This window comes from Ornithorhynchus anatinus, chromosome 9, assembly GCF_004115215.2.
Source record: "Ornithorhynchus anatinus isolate Pmale09 chromosome 9, mOrnAna1.pri.v4, whole genome shotgun sequence".
Taxonomy (NCBI): domain Eukaryota; kingdom Metazoa; phylum Chordata; class Mammalia; order Monotremata; family Ornithorhynchidae; genus Ornithorhynchus; species Ornithorhynchus anatinus.
Window position 1 is genome coordinate 11,536,632 of NC_041736.1, and position 22,143 is coordinate 11,558,774.

The following is a 22,143-nucleotide window of genomic DNA, read 5'->3' on the forward strand; positions in this document are numbered from 1 at the left end:
GGATTTATTATTAGGCCCCGGGATCCCAGAGGTACAGCAACAGAAGTTTAAGAAACAAAGGAAGAGCATTTTGATAGGTTTTACCATTTTTTTTCTTGATTCTGTTCCAGCGATTGTGAGCCCACTAGGTTTAGAATAAAATGGAAAATATTAAGGTTTCAGTATGTATTTTCCGGATAGCAAATGAAGGTCTCATTCAAACTCCTTTGAGGTGCATCTCATGTGCTTCAACTAACAGTGGATATAATTCAGAACAGGGGTTTGCAGTGAGGCGCCAGAGGAAATGGAAGTGAAGCTACCTCTCCTCAGAAATTTTGATATCAACATTTTTGGAGAACGAAATTAAGGAAAAATCGTAGGTACATGGTGGCAAAATACAAATGTAAATTAGAATTTTAAAAAACTCACACTGTTACTGTGTTACTGCCAGTGCTGAATATCACTACTCCCTAGATGTAATGCTACGTTTATCTTGCCAACCTTTTAGTCAGGCTTCTTTCTCTGAAAGGTGTCAGAAACTTGCTTTGTTCCCTAAAAATACCTACCTCCTGCATTCACATGGGCGGATAATCACTTCTTATTTACTCCAACACCTTCAAAATCCAAAAGCAGTGGGCCATTTAAATTGTAATAATTCCAACACCCCTACAGAGGGATGTGGCTGTAGTTGTGTAGTTACTCTAACGACTAGAAGAGCAAAGGAATTTCTTTTCTAGGAAATTAGACTTATAAGAAAGGAGGATGTATACACAGGAGCAGTCAGTCGATATGGTATTTATGCAGTGCTTACTCTGTGCAGAGCACTGTACTAAGCAACTAAGCACTCAGGAGAGTACAGTAGAGTTAGTAGATTTGATCCCTGCTTTCAAGGAAATTACAATCTGGTGATCAAGTGAGGATCCAAGAGGCCTTCTCTGATGAAGCCCTCTTTTTTCCTGCTCCCTTCCCTTCTGTGATGTCTGTGCACTTGGATCTCTGACCTTTGGGCATTTGGCATTTGACCCACCCTCAACCCCACAGCACTTATGTACTCATCTATAAAGTATTTATTATAACATATTAATGTCTGGCTCCCCCTCTAGACTGTAAGCTTGTTATGGGCAGGGAACATGTCTATCAACTCCACTGTATTTTATTCCCCCAAGTACTCTCCTTTTGACTGTGAGCTCATCATGGGCAGGAATGTGTCTATTTGTTGTTATATCGTACACTCCCAAGTGCTTAGTGCAGTTCTCTGCACACAGTAAGCACTCAATAAATACCATTGAATGAATGAATGAATGAATGCTTAGTAGAGTGCTCTGCACACAGTAAGTGCTCAGTAAATACCATTGATGATGATTTGTTTTTCTTTCCCTACACTGTTCTTGTAGATTTCATTTTCCCAGTCCCTGGGGTGACTTTACTGTGCTTCTAAGGAGTGGAAATTTTGTGGTTTTGGAACTGCACCCTGAAAGCTTTTTGCTACTGTATTGCTTCCATTTTTCACTCTTCTTAAAAAACAAACAACTGTTTGATTTTCTTTCACAGCTTTTTGACAGACTGAAGCTTTTCTGGATGCCAGCAAAACATCAGCCCGACTTTATATACCTTCGGCACGTACCACTTCGAAAAGTCCATCTCTTCACCATTATTCAGATAAGCTGCCTTGGGCTCCTGTGGATAATCAAAGTTTCTCGAGCTGCTATTGTCTTTCCCATGATGGTAGGGAAACATGCTTCCTTCTCTCTAGGGGCAACTCTGTCAACTCTTCTCATGCAACCTTAATTATCCATGGCTGATTTTATCTACTGGGGGAATTTTCCGGCTCTTTGCTCTTCTTCTACCTCCCTTTTGGTCATGATAGTTGTCAGTAACATACCTTCTAGAGAGTATTCTGGGGTAATAATAGGGGGAATTCAAATTGGCCAATATGTGTGCTTATGAACACCTGCAGTGAGAGTTTTAATTGTGTCAGTGGTACTTTCTGAATGCTTACTGTGTGTAGGGCACTGTATTAAGCGCTTGAGAGAGTGTAATAAAAGCTGGTAGATGTGATCCCTGCCCTCAAAGAACTTACAATCTAGTAGGGAAGACAGATATTGAAATAAATTATATGTACTTAAGTGCTGGGGGAGGGATGAATATCAAAGCGCTTAAAGGTGTACAGATCTAAGTGCAAAGAAAATGCAGAAGGGAGAAATCAATTGTAATAATATTGAACAGGTACCTACTTTGTGCAGTACACTGTACCATGTACTGGGGAAAAAATACACATGTGAAAATTAGATCTAGTCTTTGTCCCCCCGTACCCCCTAAGGTAGTTTTCACTGTTCCTCATCAAGTCCCTGTTTAGTGCTAAAGAGCTGAGCCTCCATGTAAGCAAGAATCAATCAACTGTATTTACTGAATGATTATTATGCACAGAGAACTCTTCTAAGTGCTTGAATCCCCTGCAATGCCCGATTCATCCCTCCCTCACCTCTTCGATGGAGCACCCTCCACGTACTTCCAGCTCTTCTGCTGCTCCATATTTCTCCGCCTTCAATCAGTTGGAACTATTTATTGAAGCACCAGTTGAGTGCAGAACACTATTCTGAGTGTCTGGGAGAGTAGAATAGCATTAGAAGACGTGATCCTCGAGAATCTCACAGTGTACTGGGGAAAGCCTAGGCTTTGTCTCCAGACAGAAGCACAATCACTGCAATAACTTAAGATTCAGAGGAGAGATGAGGCCAGGAAGTAACAATCACCTTGGCTTCCTCCCCACCTCTATCAGTCAATGATATTTATTGAGCACTTACTATGTGCAGACGGCTGCACTGGGCACTTGGGTAAGTACCCTATAGTAGAGTTGATAGACCCAGTCCCTGCCCATAAGGAGCTTACAGTTTTGTTTGCACCCACCAGAAGCTCAGCTTCTTTGTCTAAGCTGCCCTGCCAGGAGGTGAGGGAAGAAGGGAACAAGACTTCCCACCAGCCTCCTTGATCCATCACCCGCTTTCATCGACCAGGTTTCTGCCGCAGTGGGGAGAAGCTTGCTCAACAGCTGCTTTGCCACCTCTTGCTCCCCTACCCCGGCCCACCACCTCTTTTTCCCGTGGAATGGTGGCCCTTGTAAAGCTAACAGAAGTCTGACTGAATGTCTCAGCGTGAGAGAGGCAGCGAAAAGAGAGAGATTCCTGCCGCTTCTCCTGCCACCCAATGAGAAAAAGGAGGGATGGAGAGACAGACGAAGGGAAGGAGGAGAGAAGAACGAAGGTAGAGGAAGCAGTCAGGGAGGGAGGCAAATGATAAATTGGACGTCTGGGATGTCCAGAGCAGTGATATGTGTTCAATCAACACTGCACCTAGGGAAGATACATCACTGTAACATCACTTTTTTTTTTAGGTAAATCGAGTCACCGACTAAAGTTTTAAGCATAAAGTTGGTGACTTGTACAATGAGACCACAGTCATTTTACTTGGAGTTTTTAAAACATTTTCTCTGGAGACCATTTTTCTTAAGTAACTGTTCAACTGGGTAAATCTATTATTTCATTTTTCTAAACAGAGAGCCAGATCAGAGTCTGTAACACTCCCTGCCCCCCACCATTCTTAGTCCCCTCTCTCCTTGTCTGAGGTTTTTGGTGTATTAGCACAGATGAATATTCCTTGATTCTAATACCAATTCTATGAAATTCTAGAGTAAACCTTTGATAATACTAATGAGAGGTTGGTAATTTACCAAAGCTGTAATGATTGTCACACAAAAAACATGCATTTTTAGAAGGCTTTTCCCCCTGGTAAAAATTAGCTCCTTCATAATGAGGTCTACAAGGTATATCCCCAAATCCTGCTTTTGCTCTAGACAGCCTCAACCTTTAAGCAAGCTAGTATTCTGTGCGGAACATGCTGGCTCTGGATATATGTTGTTGCTATATATGTAGACCTCAACCAAAATAAAGTCCTGGATCTAATTTGACATGGTGCTAGTAAACAAGTCTGCTTCCAGCTACTTTTGCTAGCTTCACTATCTTTAAAACTGACTCCCGCAGGTGTTAGCCCTGGTGTTCGTAAGAAAACTGATGGATTTATTCTTTACCAAACGAGAATTGAGTTGGCTGGATGATTTGATGCCTGAGAGCAAGAAGAAGAAACTGGAAGATGCTGAAAAAGAGGTAGGTTAGGGGGAAGCCCCATTTTTCTTTTCAAATGCTAATCTCCTAATTAGTAATGAAATCCTGCCCACAAAGATTTCTACCTCAGGCAGTGGCCATGTTAACCTCGAGAGCTTGGATAGATATAGCATCTGCTTATGCAGCTACCTAATTGATTGATTTTACTTATTCCTTATTATATCTTGGTCCTTCCAAATGATTGGGTGCAGCAAAACATTTGAAATCTGAAAATGAGAAGTTAGCAGAAAAGATATGAGCTATTGTCCTGCCCTGAGGTAGATTAGGAGAGCCAGATTAGCCTAGTGGAAAGGACAGTAGAGAGTCAGGAGGCCCGGCTTTGCCACTTGCTTGCTATTGTGGCATTGGGAAAGTCATCTAAATTATCTGTGCCTCAGTTCCCTCATCTGTATGATGGGGATGAAACTCACTGTGGGCAGAGAATGTCACTGTTTATTGCTGAACTGTACTTTCCCAAGCTCTTAGTACAGTGCTCTACACACAGTAAGCGCTCAGTAAATATGATTGAATGAAAGAATGAAATAGCTGTTCTCCCTCCCTTTTAGACTGAGTCCCATGTGAGTCAGGGACTGGGTCCAATTTGAGTCGATAGCTCAGTGCTTAGCATATAAGTACCATTATTAGATCTATTTCTGCATCTTAGAAGCAGAGGAACATCAAAGGATGTGAATTGTTCCCTTGAGTAGAAAAGTAGGTAACATTTTACAGACCTCAGAAGTTGAAGGACTCTTTCCAAAGTGGAAAGTGTTACCTGAAGCCTTTTCTGCTTTTGGTGAGGAAAGAACGAGGGTAGGAGACTTTTCTCAGCAGTTTTGGCACACAGATCCACCCCATCCCATTGTATGAGTTACAGATAACATCATTTGTCATCATGCCCACTCTTCATCATAGTTATTGTCTCCTGAAGTGGTTGTTTTTAGGGGCTTTGTCATTTCTGAGATGTTTGAGTTACTATTAAACGCTTTAACTGTCTAACTAAGAAGGCTGAAAATGACAAAAAATTAACCAGTAATCAAACTTCTGACAAATCGATGAATCACATACATTTTGAATGGAAACAATCTGTATGATAATAGACATGGATTTAATATTTGGAAGAAAATATTTGGCTAAAAGTCCCTAAATGTCCCCCGTTCACTCCCCCACCCAGGCAGATTCGACTCTGGCCAACCTTACGTAATGCGGGAGGACTCTCCCAAGACTAGTTAGTACCCACTCACATGATCCTTCCGCATTTTTCCTCTCTTAGATCTCAAAACCTTGTTTTTACCCAAGAGCTTAGCATGTAATAAGCACTTAAAAAATGCCATTATTGTTTTTGTTATCAGGAGAGGGTTGATAGGGTTAGCAGCAGTGGCCTGCTGGGGTGACACTACCCAGTGGCACAGTCAATATACTCCAATGCTTTCATTCAACTCTTTGCATAGTGCTTGGCTATAGTAAAAGCTTATCAAATTCTTCAATCAACATTATTGTTTTATTAATAACAATAATTCATGCTCTTTCCGAGCTGAAAAATAACAGTGGTCAGGAAGATCTGAAAGATTTGCAATAGGGGGAATCCTCAGATTTGTTCATTTAAATTCTGACACCCCCAATAATAGTGTATTATCATTTTCAGGTAGATATGAATATTATGTTGAATCCTTTGAGAATTGTAAAAATCAAGATTCTCTGTCGGCTAACCTAACAACCTGAGATTCCTTTAAAGGGCTTAATTTAGTTATACAGTTCTCCTCTCCAGATAGTTACTTAAGAAAAGCAAGTAGACTAGGTAGTAATGAAAGATTAAATTTTCCAAAAATAGGGTCCAGGATTGAATGAATCCTAAAATTTAATTCAAATAATATTAAAAAGTCACACCTACCTTGAGTCACACCTGACATTTGCCCCCAATCCAACTTTCTGGTTGACTGCACTTTGGAAGTGACTTTTTAATTGGGTTTCATACTATGAAAACTCTTGCATAATCAGAATCTACTAATGCCTAATGTACTTGCTCCCTGAGTAGAAATTGATCACCTTTGGAAGCTGCACAAATTATTTGAGACCTTGAAGTGTGCTATTTGAAACACTGAAGCAGTCATAAAGAGTCCTACTTTTTTTATTCTCTGGTTCTGAAATGGGAGTTAAGGGGTCATCTCAATCACTGTCCACACAGAACCACTCTGGAGATTATTCCTCTTTTTCCTTGGCTTCCTTTTAAACTCTGCCCTATGACTAACTGGGCACTACCACCTTGAAAGTTACCTCCATTCTACTACTTCACAAAACCTTCCTAGTGAAGAAGTTTTTTCTACTCTTCCCTTGCATGTAGTTTCTGTCACAGAAAAGGACTCACTGAAACTTGTGTCTAGCAGAAACATCCCTTCAAGATTGTTCAGTTGTGTTAGTTGTATAAACCTTTTGTTGTGGTGCTGTATTATTTGCAGGGCCTCAAGCTCTGTGTCCTTTCATTGGTGGTTAACCAACTACTGAACTACCTTTAAACCTCATACAGTCAAATGCCCAATCTTATAGTTTGATCATGGTGGTGACTGATTTTATGACCAAGTGACACTTGGCCAGAGGATCTGGTCTGTTTTCTGATGGAGGAAAAGATTACCGATTTGGCTTTGCATATCATATTTGGAGTTTTCAATCCAAATTGTGGCTACGTCACACTAGGAGCAAATCTGGGGCTGTTGGAAAAATAGCATCAAGGCGGTGGGTGTTTCCAAGAAATCAAATCCCCGCTATAGGAAACCATTCCATCCAACCCAATTGGGGAGTTCAAGCACTTATTACAGTGCTAAATGCTTAGTACAGTTTAACTGGTCTCTACCCCAAAGCTTAGAACAGTGTTTGACCTATAGTGAGTGCTTAACATTTACCATAATTATTATTGTTACTACAGTGCTCTGCAAACGGTAAACACGCAGTAAATGCCATGAATTGATACATGCAAGAACATATGTATATAAACCCTGTGAATGAAGAATAGCTGGTGACCCTGCACTGAAATGTTTTGCCAAAAACCCCAAACAAGATGCTGTAGCATTGCTCTTGACATGCAGAGGAGAGCAAAATTGGACAAAAATATTAGCTGGGGCTAAGAGAGTAGAATGTAGTTAACCTGAGTGAAATACTTCTATCATTTGCTTATCTTCAACCTGGCAAAAAGATCATGGAATTTTTGTTTCCTGTAGGCGTACCGAAGGATGCAGAGTGTAAGCAGTCCAACGAGCACAGTTTTGCTGGCTTTCCTTTGTGCCCAAACCCAATCGTATTGCACAGAAGTAGATCCACTTTCCAAGATAGGAAGTGCATTTCTAGACTAGCTAGAACTAATGGGGCAACTTCACGAGCAGTCCTGCAGGATGGTTTAACCACACAGACTCTGCTCCCTGGGACCTGAATTTCAAATGAGTCACCTCTTGTCCCTTCGATGTGTTTCAAACCATGCCCTTAATCCTGCTGGGGTTTCCTGCCCATGGCCCACTTCTGCTTCCGTAGCATGGAGAAAACATAAGTTTGACCTTAAAATTCAGTAACGAGCTCAGCAGAATAAATAGCTACACAGGCCAGTGCAAGGTCGCAGAGCTTCTGTTTCAAATTTTCATTTGCTTCATGCATATGCATACACATATGGTTCAATCTTTGGAAAGAAAGGATTCAAATCAGGGTAGAAATGAATATTGGAACCCTGAAATTTTGCACATTTCTCTGTGGGTCTGGATCCTGAATAGACAAATTTGAGGGTATCTGAATGCTCTGAGAGCCAACCTCTCTAGGTGAATATTTTCAAAGTCCTAGAATACAGTGAAAGTAATGACTGCTTATTCCTAAAGCATTAGATTAGGGTACAATTTTGGATCAGCCATTTTAGATAAGTCTCATCTGCTTCCTCTATTTCTTGGAGCTTAAGGTAGTGAAAAGTTATTAAATCTCATCTTCTCAGTTAGATGGGGAAGTGAGCACTGGGTGATTACTTTGCAAGTCAAGGTGTTTTGGAGCTGAAAGGGGTCCCTAAGAGATCTCTAAGCCCAAATCTGGCAGGGCACATCCACTCAATCTCCAAGGCAAGGGGGAGATTCCCCCAAATTTGGGTTGAATTTTCCCTCAGTGGCAGTTTGACACCTTGACTTTGGGCAGGTTTTTTATCTGTAGTCTGTTACTCCTCCTCCTGATCATAATCATCAACAGCATTTTTTGAGCATATAACTCTGCATTTGTAATATGTAAAATGTAAAGCTGTCCATCTTATGCTTCTAGTCGTCGACTTCATCAGAGGATGCATTAGTGGCCACCCAGTGCACACATAAAGGCACACCCCGTGCCTGAAGCTGTTTTCACCTTACCCTCTTTGTCTCCAGTCCTCCTGGAGGTTCAGCTCAAAAACAGTTGTTTTTTTATCGATTGCAGCATGCCTGCTGGCTTGCCTGCTGCCACTGTGCCCCACTTTTCATTTGAGATGCAGCGGTGTCCTAGGCGTTGTTATACAGTGTTCTTAAAATGTTTCCCTCTTCCCTGCTTTCAGATTTCCAATTTCGGCTCACCATATAGCAGCAGTTTGGGTACCCAAATGTCATCCATTCTCTTCATGCTTCCCACATCATTTAGCTCTGTTGAGGTGGGCATAGCTTCAGTGCTAGGAGAATGATTTCATTTCAGGACTTCATTTTTGTGATCCTCTCTTTCCACGTGATGTTGACAATGGCTTATAGTAATGCTGGTGAAAAAAAACTGCTCAAGGAGCCAGATGTGGCATTTATGCAGAGGTCCAATCTCACCAACATAGATAAGGCTGGACATTTTTTCCTGGATTTCCCAGGGAAATAAGGTTTGTAAAGTCTCTTCATGCTTTGACCCTCGTTTTCCCCCAACCCTGGATCTGTGAGCTCCATTGACTGTTGCCCTCCCTAGCTATTCAATAACAATTATTTATGAGTTTAGATGTACAAAGCTCTCAGAGGTCCCTGGATGGAAGGAGTCACAAACCCCCAGTGATGTTGTTTCTTCCAAGTGGTGTAAGCTGGGTGGCGATTGTCATGTGGGGCTCTTCACAAGAAGCTTGAGATTCTTTGCCTCCTTGTTGAGTTTCCTGAGAGACGCAGCATGCGGTCCCTAGACTCCGGCAGGCCCACCCAGCTTCCTTCTGGCACCCAAAGCGGCGGCTGCTCTGCCTCCTTCCCTTCAGAAAAGCATGACTTGGAGAAGCTATCTTTAGAGGTGACGAGTTTTTGTTAGGATGGAATTATGACTTGTATAAAGCCCACGCATGCTAACAAGCCATAAAGTGCAAAATAATTATTGGAAGTCATTTGAGAGAAAAGTGGAAAATTGTCTCAGGGGAAAAATGGATTTGGGGGCAAAAAGCTCCAGTGTTAGTCTTCTGTGGTCATGTTGTCTGCTCTCTGATCCTTGTCTCTGTTCAATTTACAGCATCTGATCCTTTTTCCTTAGTAGGAAGAAGAACATGCTACATAGTGTTTTTCGTACTTAAAATAACCTGAAGGAGAATTGTCTTCTCAAATGTTGAAGAATATTATTTGAATGGATTAATGTTGGCTTTAATTTTTTAGGGGCTTGATGGAATTTCCAGGGTAAAAGGCTTTTAAAATCCCTAGTGGTGTCTTTTTACTTGGTCCTTCCTAGTGGTGAGAGGGGAGCCAGTGATCCGGTTGAGTTGGGAGTCTGCTTCTTGCCTCGAGTCTGTGACAGAGGGGGCCAGTGGGTCCCATTTAGGAATCGAAGGGTCTTCCCTGCAACCTACCCCCACTAGAGGTAGGGAACCTGTGGTCAGGGAACTTGACACTTCTTTGTTTTGAACTTTCAGAAGTGGTAAGTTCAGTAAATTACATCCAGTTGTTGCTACGACTCCTAATTAGGAGTCAGAGAACTAGACCAGTGGTATTTCTTGGGGGTTTGAGTGCCCCTGTGGCATTCGCTCACATCCAGGCCCACCTTAACCGTGGTCCCTTCCTGAAACTACAGCTTCCACATTAAGCCTTAATGCCAGGTGTTTCCTTGCTGCTGACATGTGTGCTCCGCTCCCTCAGAATGTCTGTCTCCTCTGCAATCTCGGCTGCACAGTCCTCGAACAAAATTTATCTCCTCTAGCCTGGATAGGATTTATGGGGAAGGAAAGTAAATCCCTCCTCCCCCTCCATCAGATTTTGGCCTTTGCAAGCCCTCGGGTCACTGCCTTTAGTGTTAGAGCGTCGCCGCTTTCCAGGTGTGCCGCCTGCTAGGACTCACCCCTGCAGGTTGCCCAGTAAAATAGCTCCTTCCTAATATGCCTCCCCTCATTCCCACACTCCAGGAGGATGTGATAGCAAATGAGTTTGAGGTCAGGCTTCTCAAACGTTCTCATTTTGGCTGCAGGTAGAATTTCCGGATTCCAGTTGCCATTACAGCATTGAAAAAGGAAGCTGAGAGAGGATAGGATAAAATCCTTGTATTTGGGAAAGAGATGGAAGATTCAAAAGACAGTGGGCACCTGGGTATATAGAATGAAACAAAATAGCCTCATTTGTGACCCAAGAAGATTATGCCTCATAGAAATGAGAAATAATCTCCATTTGCCCCATCGAAAGGAGATTAACCATGTAATTCAAAGGGAAAATGAGGGGGAATGATGTAGCTAGAAGGGACACCCAGGACACGGCTGCAGTTAAGCCGCCCTCGACAGACTGTTCTCTCTGCTTACACAAAAACCATTAAAGACAATAGCCACCAAGCAATACATATCAGGAGCATAAACCAAACTCGCTTTTAGTACATCAGTTATTGATCATCAGGAATAATAGGTTTCTCCTCCACATTGGGTTAAGCTGCTAAAATGTTGTCATAAATGAAGTGCCGCTGTCGTCCTAATTTGAAGGAGATTGCTTTTCACAACTGAATTGGTTTGTCGTGCACCACTGTCATTAATTACTGGTGTTTGGGGTTATTGACGCTTCATGGAAGCCACCTTTGACCTCTGAGAAAGCACAAAAACAAGGTGGCATCTCTGAGGTTAATGAGATAATGAAACATTAATCTGGATCTCTTCCCTAAAGAAAAATGGACAACTAGCAAGTTTGCTTTTCTTACTTTGAATTTTTTTTTCAAGGAAGAACAAAGTATGTTAGCAATGGAAGAGGAGGGCACAGTCCAGCTCCCACTAGAAGGACATTACAGGTAAAATATTGCATTTTAGTTTGATTTAAATCACACAGTAATGTATCAGTAATAGAAATGAAAAAAAGTTCATTGTTGCATTGTGAAGTAGGTGCAGTTAACACTGCCTCTCCTCTGAAGGACGTTAGAGCAGTGATAGTGATAATCTAGAGAATTAACTCTGGGCATTTTTAAATTTACTGTCTACCAGAGAAGACCTGGTTTCTAATCATGGCTTTCTCAATTCCATGCTGTCTTACCTTGGGCAAGTCACTTTAACTTCTCTCTGCCTCAGTTTCCTCACTTGTAAAAGGAGGATTCAATACCTGTTCTCTCTCCTACTTAGAATGGGAACCTAATGTGGGACAAGATTAACTTGTATCTACCCCAGTGCTTAGAATTGCTTGATACATAGTAAGTGCTTAACAAAAAAAATATTATTACTACTGATAATAATATGGCCAGTTCTAGCACTTCTGGACTACTTCTGCACTTGGTAGGTGCTCAAATGTGATTGATTGGCTGATTGAGTCTATGAGGATTTGTCCACAGCAAGCTAAGCTCATTTTCCGAGTGGAAGGAGTCTCTCATCCACACTGGCTCAGGAATCACAAAAGGAACTCTCCTGGAATATTATGGGAAATTGTGTAGAGGGGGCGATCCCCTCAGGCATTAGGGATGGAAGTAAAGCTGGTTGTCTCCAGGCTGAGAAAATATTTACATTGACTTGGGATCATGTTGACAGGGATCAGAGTTTTCTACATTTTGAAAGTCAAAGACATGGATTTCTTTGCAGAGATGATTTACCCAAGTAACAGTAGTAAATGCCCTCCACTCCCACGCCCTGCCACCTCCTCAGGAGAAGAGAAACACCTCTTGTGTTGCCAGTTACCCAGAGTCCAGGATTCTTGACATTAAATGAACTTTCCACCACTTAGAAATGGCAAAAGGATTTGGAGGATATTGGTCTTTCCTACTTAGAGGGCCTCGGGCTTTAATATCCACTATGACTGGGTTGTTGCAACAGCTGGGTTAGAAAAATGGGCTTAGGCTCTGGCTTCTGTCAGACTGGCAGCTGAATGGGGCTACCCGAGTTGGAAATTGCCACTGCAGTGATCCTGAGTCCTTTTCAGGAGGAGCCTCTGTGGTAAACTTGGTTCTTTTCCCTGCTCTGCCACTTGTTGGCTGTGTGGCCTTGGGCAAGTCACTTTTCTGTGCCTCAGTTATCTCATCTGTAAAATGGAGATTAATACTGTGAGCTCCTTATGGGACAAGGACTGTGTCCAACCTGATTATCTTGTATCTACCCCAGCACCTAGTACAGTGCCTGGCACATAGTAAGTGCTTAACGAATACCACCCCCCAGAAAAACCCAAAAAATAAACTGTCCATTCTCTTGCCCAGAGGGCTGCCTTTTGACCCTCGAGGCACCATCAGAGGTGGGTAACCACCTGCAAGAGTTGGCTGGGACTTGCATCTAGATTTCCAGGCTCTTTTCTTGGAACAAGCTTCCTTTCTTTGGGATTATTATTAGGAAAGGGTCTCTCACAGGATTTTGATCTTTGCCGATGCAAGATGCTCTATGTAGAGAGTTGCCCAGAGAGTTTGAGGTCATCCCTTTGGCCAAGGAAAAATATGTTCCTCAGACCCTTCTCTTAAAAACTGGCTCTGTGCAGAGTCTCAAACATTTTACTGTCTTACCATCCCTCTACCTACCATTCCCTTATGGTATGGAAACGGTAAAAATCTCATCCCCGAAGATTATGGCCTCCGGTATGGGAAAGGCTTGAATCCGTAGAGTCCTCCAACCATTGATTAGGAAGAATCTTATTCTCCATAGTTCTAAGCTGAACAATCAATCAATGGTTTTTATTAAGTGCCTGCTATGTGCAGAGCACAGTCCTAGGCACTTGGAGAGTAAAATACAAAGAGCTTAAAATCTAGAGGCAAATAACTATTCACATTTTTGAAAAGCAGAATAATTTTTTTACAATGCAGAGAGATAAAAATTCAGTTAGTAGTGGTGCTCAGTTTGAAACTGAAAGATGTCTATAATTGTAGAACATTTCCGTTGTCGAACTGCAGCTCCTAAGGGGGTTGTGTATCCCATATATTGTCGGACATTAGCTGCTTTTAGGTGCTGAATCATCACTGGTTATGTTTGTGTTGACTCCTGTCTAGAGATGACCCATCGGTGATCAATATTTCCGATGAAATGTCCAAAACGGCTGTGTGGAGGAACCTGCTGATCCCATCCGAGAATGCCAAGGAGAAGGAGTCAAGCTTTCCTTCAAAAAGGTTTTAATATTTTAGTAATAGAAATGCTGCCCGGTGTATTACAATGCTAGGACCAACTCAAATACTTGAAGCTGTTCAGGAAAGGGGAAAATAGTAGTTAAGAGGACTGCAAACTTCAATTTCATCTTAATTAGTGAAATCCTTTTTAATCTGGCACCTGAACTCTTAAATTCTATGAAACCACATTTTTTTCCATGGGAATTCCCACTCTTCCTTTGATTCCCTTTTCAGAATAAGCACCCGCTCTACGAAAAACCCCTTTCATTATATGGGGGCCTTAAGTGCATCCTCAAAGCAAGAAATTGCTGTTCCCCTTTCTGACTCTGAAAGGTCATGGCTCCAAAACCTCTTTGGCCAGGTGTCTCCCAGGCCCCTGTTCCTTTCCCTTCAGACTGTTTGCTGCCGTTTTTGTCTCGTCCTTCACCCACTTCCTTGCCTGCCCTTAAAGGGGGCCCCAGGAAATTTCCAGCTCTTGGTGCACCCTTTAGAGGACCCTGCTTTGAAGGATACATGCTCCTGCTAGAGGGCAAGGAAGCAGATAATGCCATGTGAGCACTCACCCCTCTCGCTCTCCACCTGTGTGAGGAGAGAGCAGATTTTACCCTTACGATTCTAACGGAGGTGAGCTTTCCTGATTTAAGCTGCTCAGTACTCAGCATTCACAGATCAAACAGTTGGAGTTCCTCTTCTTGCTTGCTAATAATCTGAAACACAAATGATAATCATGGGCCACAGCAATATTTATTCACGCTTGTGAATGCTAAAGTGATTTAGAAAAGGGTATGCAGTGTTTACGGTAGCAACTCTCTTCCTCTTTTCCCATATGTTTTAAATTAACCTTTTCTACTTCATTGTTTCATATTGCGTTTGTCATAAGCTCCCCTTCCTAATCATTCTAGAAGCTGATTCCCCAAAGGTAAGACCCTTTCCCTCTCTGCTCTTCCTTGATTGCATCTCCTTGTTCAGTGGTGTCTCCTAGAAACCTGATCAGCTCATCTCCTGTGTGTAAATTTTGGGGTGGCAAAAGGCATGGAGACTCTGTGCTTCCAAACTAAGCAATGGGCTTAACTCAGCACAGCAAAGAATGATCTGGACAGAGATTTAACAAGGTTTTGGTAGACTGAGAAACATTTTTTTTCCTTTCTTAATGCTGTGTGTGAAGCCAGTATGTTAAGGCTCGGAAATTGGCATCTTTGGGGGGTACCAGTCTGATGTCCTATTGTTATTTTGGAATATCCAGACTTGCTTTGGTTAAGTGCCACAATGCAGCAAAATCACAGGCTCAGTTTAGCACTGTGGGAAAAGTTTGGAAAGATGGGAAGGAGGAAAAATTGCACAATGAACAGAAGTTAAACAGGCTTCTTTGGTTCTTGAATTTTGTCCCCCCAAAATAGCATGCTGGGCTGCTGCTTCCATGTCTGTCACCCTGAACTGCTTAAATAAGTAGATTCCGGAAGAATCAACTGTCCAGCGGCTCATGGGCCGACATGCTGTTTCCTTTTTGGTTCTTTTGGACCCCATGAACAAAACAATTCCTCCAGTTGCACATGGTTTATACAAATGGCTTTCTGGTGCTTAGCCTGGACACCTTCCATTGTATTTTTCCTTGGCTCTGGTAGACAGGCCTTTTTATCAAAGCCATGTTTTTTCTGGGACTGCATAGGATTGGCCGTTTGCATTGACTGGGTAAGCCCTGATGCTCCCCTGATTATGCAGAGACCCCGAAATGTACCACAGCAAACACCTAGGCATTCTCAAAGCGGGAAGCTGCCCAGAAAGTGAGGCCCTGTAGCTTTCTATCTTGCATTCTCAGTTAGACACTCTATTGGCAGGCCAACCCCTGACAGTCCTACCTACCCAGCTTCCAGGTCCACCTACGGGCTTGGCTCAGGCTGGGAGTGCTGTTTCCTAGCTGATTGGCATTAGCGTGGAAATGGTTCCTGAAGATACTCAGCCCTAGCAATGGGCTGGAGATATGGTTTTCTTTGAAAGCTATCAGCACCGAACTGAGAAAATGATGGAATAAGACATATAACACTGTCCTGGTGAAGTGGGAATTACATCTGTTTCTCTTGCTTGAGCAGATTCTGGAGCTAAAGATAATGGTATTAATAAGTCCATTTTGTTAAGCATTTAGTATGTGCCACACACTGTGCTAAGTGCTGGGATAGATACAAGATAATCAGGTCCGTCACAGTCCCTGTCGCACATGAGGTTCACAGTCTCAGGAGGGAGGACAGATATTGAATGCCAATTTTACAGATGAGGAAACTCCAGCAAAGAGACATTAAATAAACTGCCTAAGGTCCCATAGAAGACAAGTGGCAGAGCTGGGATTAAGACCCAGGTATCCTGCCTCCTCTAGGAATTAAGGGTAAGTGGCCCAACTCCTAGATTGGTTTCTCAAGAGCAGGGTCTCTGATCCTGCCTCGTGAAGACTGGGTCTTCCTAAAAAAGTAGACTTAGAAGATAGGCCCTTGTCTGGGACAAGGCTCAGCTCATCGCCCCTCTGTGTCCTGAGTGCCTAGGAGCCAGACAAGGCCTGGTTATTGCCAAAGGGCCTATCCCTCATCCGGGAAATGAACTGAAACTGGTTAAAATCAAACCTGAAGAGTTAAGGAATGTGGACTGGAATCTCTTCTTCACCTCAGAAGATCCTCTTGTTTCTTTTCATGGTAAGAGAGTCATCCTGCTTAGACCTGTTCATAGTGTGGGCAGGGGTATATGGCAGTCCAAAGAGCCCTGGGGCTTCTCTGGAGTTGTACAAGAGTTAGCCAGATGTCATGGGTAAGAGAAGCTCCAGCAATTCTGACCTGAAGGTGTTGGCTGATGGTGGTGTTACCTGATAAGAGTTGTTTCTCATTTGAGTAGAAGAAGCAAACCAAATTAATACATCTCGGAGTTAGTCTAATGGAACCAGTGATCAGCTGCCAAGACACCACCCCAGAGAAGGCATCAATAATCATTTTTAGCAGAGATGAGTCCCTTAAAGGTCGATATCCTTTTTCACCCTGAACCACGGACCCGATTTTGAGGGCTGAGACCAGAGCTGGGAATGTACTGCTGTTGTGGGCTCTGGACTGGCCAACAACTGCCCTGGAATTGGTAATATTGGTAATATTTCATTAACACAAAATAACCCCATGTGTGCAAGCTAAAAGTCCAAATGTAGTCTCTCTCTCTTTACATCTCCCTGTCAATCTACTCATGTAACACCGAAACACACTCCAGAACAGGAAGCATATCTTTGAAAACTCTTGTATTCTCCCAAGAGCGTAGTACAGTGCTCTGCAGACAATACATGAGAAGAGAGAGAGTGAAAAGCAATAAGTTCCATTAAGTATCAGCAAATTAAGTAACCATTCAGCCCATTCCCCATTTCAGAGGTTGAGAGAAAGCCTGTAGTTGTCTTGGGGTGAAGCATTTGGCTCTGTTCGTAGCAGGGACTGGGCCAGGGATGGCCACCAATCTCCAGGGTGATGGAGGGGTCTCCTAAAGGGACCAAAGTCAGCCGCCTCCTAAATCTTCTTTCTGGATAGAACTGAGGGAACGGTGCTCTGTCCCCAAAGAACTACCCACTGAGATGCCTTACTTGTGTCCTTTGAGAAAGTGATGTGTAATGGTAAGATGACTAGTGTTTTACATATGCTTACTAACAGTCTTATTGGCCAAATTGATGACATTTACTCTTGCATGCTTTCAGCACCTCTCTGCAAACTTCCTGCTACTCATTTTTGCCTTTCTTTGAACTTCTGGCTCGAAATTCTGCCGTAGACTTTTCTTTGGTGGTTGTTGCTTATGCATTTGTGCCATACTGCATGAAAAAGTAATGCCCAGATTGGGGTTTCAGGTGTATGCTTTCTTGTAAGCAAGGGGAATGTCAGAGGAGGTAATCTCGTTGGAGGAGTAATAGGCATCTTTTTTTTTTCTCTTTCCTCCTTAGCACTGAAAGCAGGAAAGAGAAGAAAGCTGACTCAGGGAGAGGTGTTGACAGGGAGACTTGTCTATGACTTGTGCTCCGGTTTATTTTTACAAGCCCATAAGAAGAGTGCCACAATTATTAAAAAAAAAACTGCTTCGATTGTGTATTGTAAATTCTGTCTCTCGACCCAAACTCATGCATCCATACTGTAAGTAGTGCAATGCTCGTTTCATTTCTGTGTCCAAACTTTTAAGCAGTGAGAGAACCTTGTGAGCATCTCTGGTAGGTAAATTCAAGAATCTGTGCTCTTTGCTGAGTGTTAGCCATTTGTGAACACTGAATTAATGTTGTCATTTTAATATGAACAGTTGTTCTCCTAGAGAGATAACTCACGTTACTTTGTATTTTACTACTTTTCTGGCTTGATAATACCTGATAATTTCATTCAAAAGAAATTTGAAAGGGAGCAGCCCTAATTCTTTTTAATTTTTGTAGTTTAGCTTTAATGGCTTGTTTCAAAAGACCCAAATCAAAAAGGTTAGTTTGGAAATGTTTTTAAAGTAATTCTATTTGTGCAGTTATCCTTGATTTAATACAAGACATTTACTATTTAAAATTTGTACACAACTGAAGCTTAAAGTCAAAAAAGGAACCTTTTCACAACTTGTATGAATCACAGCCAGTGATGCAAAATATTCCTAATGTATTTGCTCAAAATGCAAGTTGTGACTGCATGGTCTAATACTGTACTTTATGGAATACTTTAGAGATTCCTAGGTCAATGAATTCATCATTTTATAACACTTTCTGGGGTTTTTTAGCTATGCACCTTTATCAAAAATATGCTTTTAAGTTTCTTTCTCCCTTTCACTGTTTTCTATTTGTGCAGTTATCCTTGATTTGATATAAGACATCACTTACACTTCTTGAATGTCACATGGAGAATCATTGTACATTAAATTGCACAACCGCATTGTTCTGCCACTAATGATCACTCACTGCTTAATGCTGGTTCCAAATCACAAACTATTGTTAGCCTTCCAGGTGTTCAATTATATATATTTTTTTCAAAGTTCTTAACACCAGTCCATTAAATGCATGCTATGGAAAAGTAGAATTCAAAATCGCAAACTTCAGCTAGTGTTCAAGGAGATTACAAGTAGGGATCCAGAATGTAACCAGGTAACTGAATCTTTACTAAACTTATTATACAAGAGGAGAATATTAGTATCAACTTAAAAGCATTATTTGAAAGGACCACTATTTTTATTTCATTTTTAATGACTTCGAAGTAAAGACTCACTCTTGTAACTGTGTTGATGTTTTTGGATCCTAGGGATGGCCATGTTCTGCAGTCTTGTAATATTTCTAATATTCAACTTCCAGGACTTTAAAGGTCCACAGATTTTTCCAGTAGATGAGACACCTCTCCATAGGACAATTTTTATTTCATACTCTGTGTCTAGAACCTGGGGAAAAAAATATTTTCTCCAAGACTGCATTAACCTCATCACTGAGGAAAAGAATTTCCAGACCCTCTATAGTCAACAGAGTCAATATTCTAAATTTTTTGTTTCTATAGAATTACTCCAAGAACGCTGTAGGGGTCATTTTTATGGCTATTATATATAAAGAATGCAAAAAAGATATACATTTAATAAGTGTGTATTTATAAATGTGGGGAGGGAGGGGAACCCTAGAGCCATTTCAGTTCCCAATGTTTTATTTTGTGTATTTACTGATACACTGGAATATTGTGTCTTATGATTTAGAGTAGAAGCACCATCCCATCCATTCCCCAAAACAGCCTCCTGGTGTTTTGTTATGTTCATCATTTTTCTGTTTAATAAATTATCCTAGTGAATTAGATTTACACATGATCATCTAGTCAAATATTTAGGAATCATCGTATCCGACAGCATTCTGTATTTCTGCGTATTTTTTTTTTACAGTCACTCTGTTCTTGTGTGAATTTTAATGCTATCCCTATGTTAATCCCAACATTTTGAAATCACACAAAATATAATGTAGATGTAGTGTTAAATATTCACTTCTAATTTCATATTCCTGGTCAAAATTACTGAATTTCTTGGATGTAATTTATTACAAAGTTTAAGTAATGTGTACATGTGAATAGGATATTGTGTTTTTCACAACTAAGAAATGTTATGTGGAAATAAATATTTATCCTAACTAATTTCCTTTCATATTTGTATATTGTGATGCATAACATTTTGTCTTTTTCTGGTACGTGTTCGTGCTTACGATAGAGATTACAGTGCCTCAAACTGAATCTTTCCTGAAGTTTATACTTATTTGAAGGCAATTCAGAGGATTCTGGTTCTGGGCCAGGCCACATTTCAGGGTCAGCAGTAGAGTTTACACAAGTGGCCAAAACCCTTCCCCTCCAGGATTCAGGGTTACAGGGATAAGGAAGGTGTGGAGCCTGTCTCTGGGTATTGATCGCTCACCCCCTGCAGCACCACGAACACCTCACTTCCCAGTAAGTACACTTTTTATTTCTGAGTGGAGGCCCATTGAATGTATCCTACTGCTAGCTGCCCATCCTAATCACAGAGGTAGCCAGTTAACCTCAATACAGAGACCACTTTTTAAAAAATATTTAAGTGCTTACTATGTGCCAGGCACTGTACTAAATGCTGGAATAGATGCATAGCAAATCAAGATGGACCCAGTCCCATATGGGGCTCATAGTCTCAATCTCCATTTTACAGGTAACAGGCACAGAGAAGTTAAGTGATCTGTCCAGAATCACACAGCAGACCAGTGGCAGAACTGTGATTAGAACCCAGGTCTGTGCTCTATCCACTAGACCCTGCTGCTTCTCCTATTCCTCCCATTACAATATAGACTGCTGCAAGCTATTCATCAGGACCATTTTAGCAGTGATTTTAATTCCATTTTGGGTCTAATGTGAGTATAAGATCATATGTGCCTCCCCATTAGAGTTTTTATTTCTCTAGGCAACATACCCAGTACTCTCTTCTTGCCTTGACTCTCTCACTCCATCACTATCGCATTGTATCCAATTGATTGCTGATCACTTTGATGGCCTTCGTGCATCGTGTTTTCCCAGTGTGGCCATGTGGGCAGGATATTGATTCAAAGACTGCCTAGTAGACTCTAGAGATGTCAGACTTCTCCCTCACCCCTTTATCCTGCTCTTTGAAATTTAACTAATAGATGGGGGAAAGTACAACAAATAGTATCTTTGTTGGGCCAGAGTCCCACGGGAAAAAGATTCAGTGTGCTTAAATCAATTTTGTCTTATGGGCAAACTATTTTTATAAAGATTTGAAAGATGGCTCCAGGGATGCTCCATTTCCCATAGATGAAGCAGCCAAGAAAAACCCTATAAGGTATGTTTCCTCTGCCCACACTGCAAAGCAGGAATGTTACAGGATTTCCATTTTCCTTATGGAATGGCCAGAAGACAAGAATGAACTAGGCCCCATTAATTAGGCAGCAAAAAGTGCTGGCGCAGTCATAGGGGTTTAAGTAGCAGTTTTTCTCTGTATAAATATGCTGCTAGCAGAGTACTAAATGTCAGTGGTGAGTCAGCTGGCTGTTAAAGACATCTCACTAGGATGAAGAACACAAGAAGAAATGCAATTACATCACAACATCCTGCTTTATGAAAACCTCCAGGTCTGTTTCAAAAGCCCGATAGTTAATGAGGCTCAAGCCTCCTACTGAGCTTCCTATTCAAAACTTACCCCCTCTCTCCGGGTCGGCTCAAGGGTTTTCGTTTGTTGTGAAATTCCATAGATCCTGACACGTTGCAGCTTGGACTGGAAAAGCAGCCACCCCTAAGGGAGAAAGCGGTGTGAAGGCACAGACCGTTGGCAGGCCAACTACCCTGCATTTTCTTACCAGTGAGTTGTCTGTTAGTCCCAGCCTAATATTCCTACTAAATTTTGCGGTGGTCGTTACTCACAGGTTGGTGCTTTTTGGGGCGAGAACCCACATGCCCAAGTAAGGAGTGATGGCTTGAGAGGTACTGACCATTAACAGTGGATCTGTAAGTTAAGGAAGGCCTCCCCGTTCCTGTTCCCATCAGCCCGTACTCACTCACCAACTAGGACCAGTTAGTTGGGAGAGGTGGTTGTTAATAATAATAATTATAGTATTTAAGTGCTTACTGTTTGCCAAGTACTGTAGTTAAGTGCTTGGGTAGATACAGGTATGCAGATCAGATCTAGTCCCTATCCCACCCAGGGTGCACAGTTTAAGTAGGAGGGAGATGAGGTTTTGAGTCCTCATTTTACAGATGAAGAAACTGAGGCCCAAAAGAGTTAAGTGACTCACCCAAGGTCACACTGCAGCCAACTGGCAGAGCTGGGATTGGAACCTAGGTCCGCTGCCTCCCAGAACTGTGTTCTTTCCACTAGGCCATGCTGTTCCTGTTGAAGTGGAAGGGATTAGACACAGTGTTAAGACCGATTACATGGTGGACACAGCTCCCGACGCACGGTTGCCCACTGAGGGTCAATCCGCAATGTCTTCGAATTTAAGATTAGTCCACCTATTCTTTACCCCGGATTTTCCTTTCCCTCAGAGGTCTGTTTCCTGGTACTTTACTGCTTTCTGCAGATATAACAC

The 22,143-nt window shown here is 41.9% G+C and overlaps 1 protein-coding gene across 7 annotated transcripts in view; it reads left to right on the forward strand.

Moving 5' to 3' along the window:
- SLC4A10 (solute carrier family 4 member 10) overlaps window positions 1–19,717 on the forward strand; it is a 209,643-nt gene extending 189,926 nt beyond the window's left edge. For 6 of the 7 annotated variants that reach the window (XM_016228164.3, XM_007671174.4, XM_007671173.4 and 3 more), the window contains 5 exons: window positions 1,531–1,704; window positions 4,017–4,139; window positions 11,254–11,321; window positions 13,482–13,598; window positions 17,542–19,717. In XM_016228164.3, coding sequence (XP_016083650.1) covers window positions 1,531–1,704; window positions 4,017–4,139; window positions 11,254–11,321; window positions 13,482–13,598; window positions 17,542–17,608 — 549 coding nt within the window. In that variant the 3' untranslated portion in view covers window positions 17,609–19,717. Of the gene's footprint in view, window positions 1–1,530; window positions 1,705–4,016; window positions 4,140–11,253; window positions 11,322–13,481; window positions 13,599–14,475; window positions 14,515–17,541 lie in introns of all 7 variants that reach the window. The other variant, XM_007671176.3, reaches the window with a different exon arrangement.
- Window positions 19,718–22,143: the final 2,426 nt, after the last annotated feature.